Source organism: Palaemon carinicauda, chromosome 1 (genome assembly GCF_036898095.1).
Source record: "Palaemon carinicauda isolate YSFRI2023 chromosome 1, ASM3689809v2, whole genome shotgun sequence".
Taxonomy (NCBI): Eukaryota; Metazoa; Arthropoda; class Malacostraca; order Decapoda; family Palaemonidae; genus Palaemon; species Palaemon carinicauda.
This window is the reverse complement of record NC_090725.1, coordinates 142319723-142322222: the sequence shown is the minus strand read 5'-3', so window position 1 is coordinate 142322222 and position 2500 is coordinate 142319723. Positions and strand designations below refer to the sequence as shown.

Here is a 2500-nt window from a genome sequence, read left to right as displayed (position 1 = left end):
TAATTAAATGTATAATGAGAATGCCAGAGTTCAGGGATTCCGTCCAAGAAACATTTTCGTATACATACTTGATTATTCACATTTTCTCACAGACTGGTGGGCTTTGCTTCCCCTTTTGATACACACGCAGTAAGGATACGAGGAGGGCCAAGTTCTAACACGAGTTAGATATACGGTTCGGTGACATTTTTTCTTTCTTTTTTGAACATCGTCGTAAAATCATATATATATTTTTTGCGCTAAATCTCTCATGAAAATCAGTAGTCATAATGCTGAGCGCATTCAATGATTTCTCTAGAACAGAACCGTTCATAGCTTATGCAACAAAACTAGTGGAACGGAAATTATATTGATAATTAATTTTGCAAGTTTTGTAGAGACCATTATTAATTGAATTTGTCGTATTTAACCTTGATTATGACATCAATATTCTTATGAGCTCATAGAACTAAGCAACAATGATCAAATTTATTGTTTTTTGTGTCCGACTTACCATAGGACCAGAAGACCACACCCAGGAACCATCTGTTGCTTTGGAACCTCCAACCCAGAGGTACTCAGGAGCATCTGTGGAAGATTTAAAGAACTATTTAGGTAAATACTCATAAGTTATTAAAGACATAATAACTCTCTCTCTCTCTCTCTCTCTCTCTCTCTCTCTCTCTCTCTCTCTCTCTCTCTCTCTCTCTCTCTCTCTCTCTCTCGTCTTTTATTAGTGTTAAACTCGGTACTTTTATATACCATATGTGAAAGTCATGCACATGGATAATCAATACAAAAAGATATGTTAAATTTGCATTCGATTTCATTTCATCATTATTATAATAAGTGTATGACATTCCATTCCGACCATAAGTGCTGTGGAGATCATCAAGAAAGAGGGAGTGGCCCCTGCAACCGAATCCAAGATGAGATGCGAAACCGTTTTACATGAATAATAAAAGACACGAAAGTTGCCGACATGTGTCTGGCCACTCATGGCATGTAATCTCTGTCTCCGCGACTTATTTATTGGTTCTTTAGTGTGCCTTCTTTGATTGCAGATGTGGAGTATTTACTCTTTTATTTATTTATATATTTTCTTTTTTTGTATGGGATAGTGAGACGAACAACCATACGCTATTATTTAGAATAGAACGGGATAGATAAATTGGGTCCAAAGTCATACTGCGTATTTAAAAATCAGATTGATCTTTTATGGGAATACCTACAGGATGAGTGTCATGTGCAAAGTAGCCCGGAAAAGTGAGAAAAGAAATATACAGTAGATCAGCTTGGGTAGCTTTTTATATCCATTGATTTTAAAAGCCAAATTTCCAAACTGATTGACAGTTAAAAACGTATCTTGCTGAGGTACGAATGTATAAAAAAAAAAAAAAAAAAAGGACGCATTCGGATTAGGGCTGAGCACGAGCATCTGTTTTACCATTTGGTGTATTCAATTAAAATATCTTACGTCATCTTTATGTTTCACCGAAGCTAAACGCCTCCCAATTAAGGGTAATTCATTTATGTTCATCAGATCATTATTTCGACACAACTTGGCATAATATTGACGACGACCTTTTTGTTAAAGTTAGTGTCATTCGTTTGAAAATATAAAATGAAAGAATGAAAATTTCCTCCATTCTGTAGTTTGCCGTTAATGAAGATCACAATTATTGAAAATCAGCTATTTCAAAAATACGGAAATCTGAGATTTATGTTATGAGAAATATATTTCATTCACACATGATGAATGCAATTAAAACGTATGAATTATTATTATTATTATTATTATTATTATTATTATTATTATTATTATTATTATTATTATTATTATTATTATTATTATTATTATTATTATTATTATTATCATAATGGGGAGTCTGGATAATGGAGAATCATGATTCATTCAGTTATAACCTCAAATTCCTTATAATTACATTTGCCTTTCAAACTGCTATCTTTGCTTATAGATACGAAAATAAGTTTTCTTCTAATCGTTGAATTAAGAAATTACTATGACACATCTCCTCGTCAGTCAAATTTTGATGGAGCAATACTTCATGACATTACTTACTTGCAGTGATTCCCATGTCCAACTATCGTGCTTATAGTAAGGCCATTTGCTCATGAGGTTATTCTTTATAAGATCGACTGGCTTGTAACACCACTCATTTTGATGTGCAACCCTCTTTCCTTTGAATTTATTAGATGTAATTTTCATTGGCCTCTTCGCTTTTCTGTTCTCTGACCCATAATCCCGAGAGCTTTTTGCTTTATAACTTATAACTCACTATCCTGAGACTACTCGATATACAATAACCCATTGGTCTGTCGCACTTACATGCTGTATGCTACATTTTCCTGTGAACTTAGTTTCTTTTTTAACCCTTTTTATGAATTTACTTTCAAACTATTCTTCCTATGAACTTACTTTACCTATGACCCATTTGGTCCACGATTATATATTCAAGCAACACACATCATGTTGCGAGACTGTATCAAAACTCGCCGT

General features: G+C 33.6%; 1 protein-coding gene across 1 annotated transcript in view; it reads right to left on the bottom strand.

The window, feature by feature from the left end:
* The window catches only part of LOC137652304 (C-type lectin domain family 12 member B-like), a 105549-nt gene that overhangs the window by 6173 nt on the left and 96876 nt on the right, over positions 1-2500 (bottom strand). The window contains exon 5 of the mRNA XM_068385624.1: positions 494-567. Within this exon, the coding sequence (XP_068241725.1) occupies positions 494-567 (74 nt within the window). The remainder of the gene's footprint in view (positions 1-493; positions 568-2500) is intronic.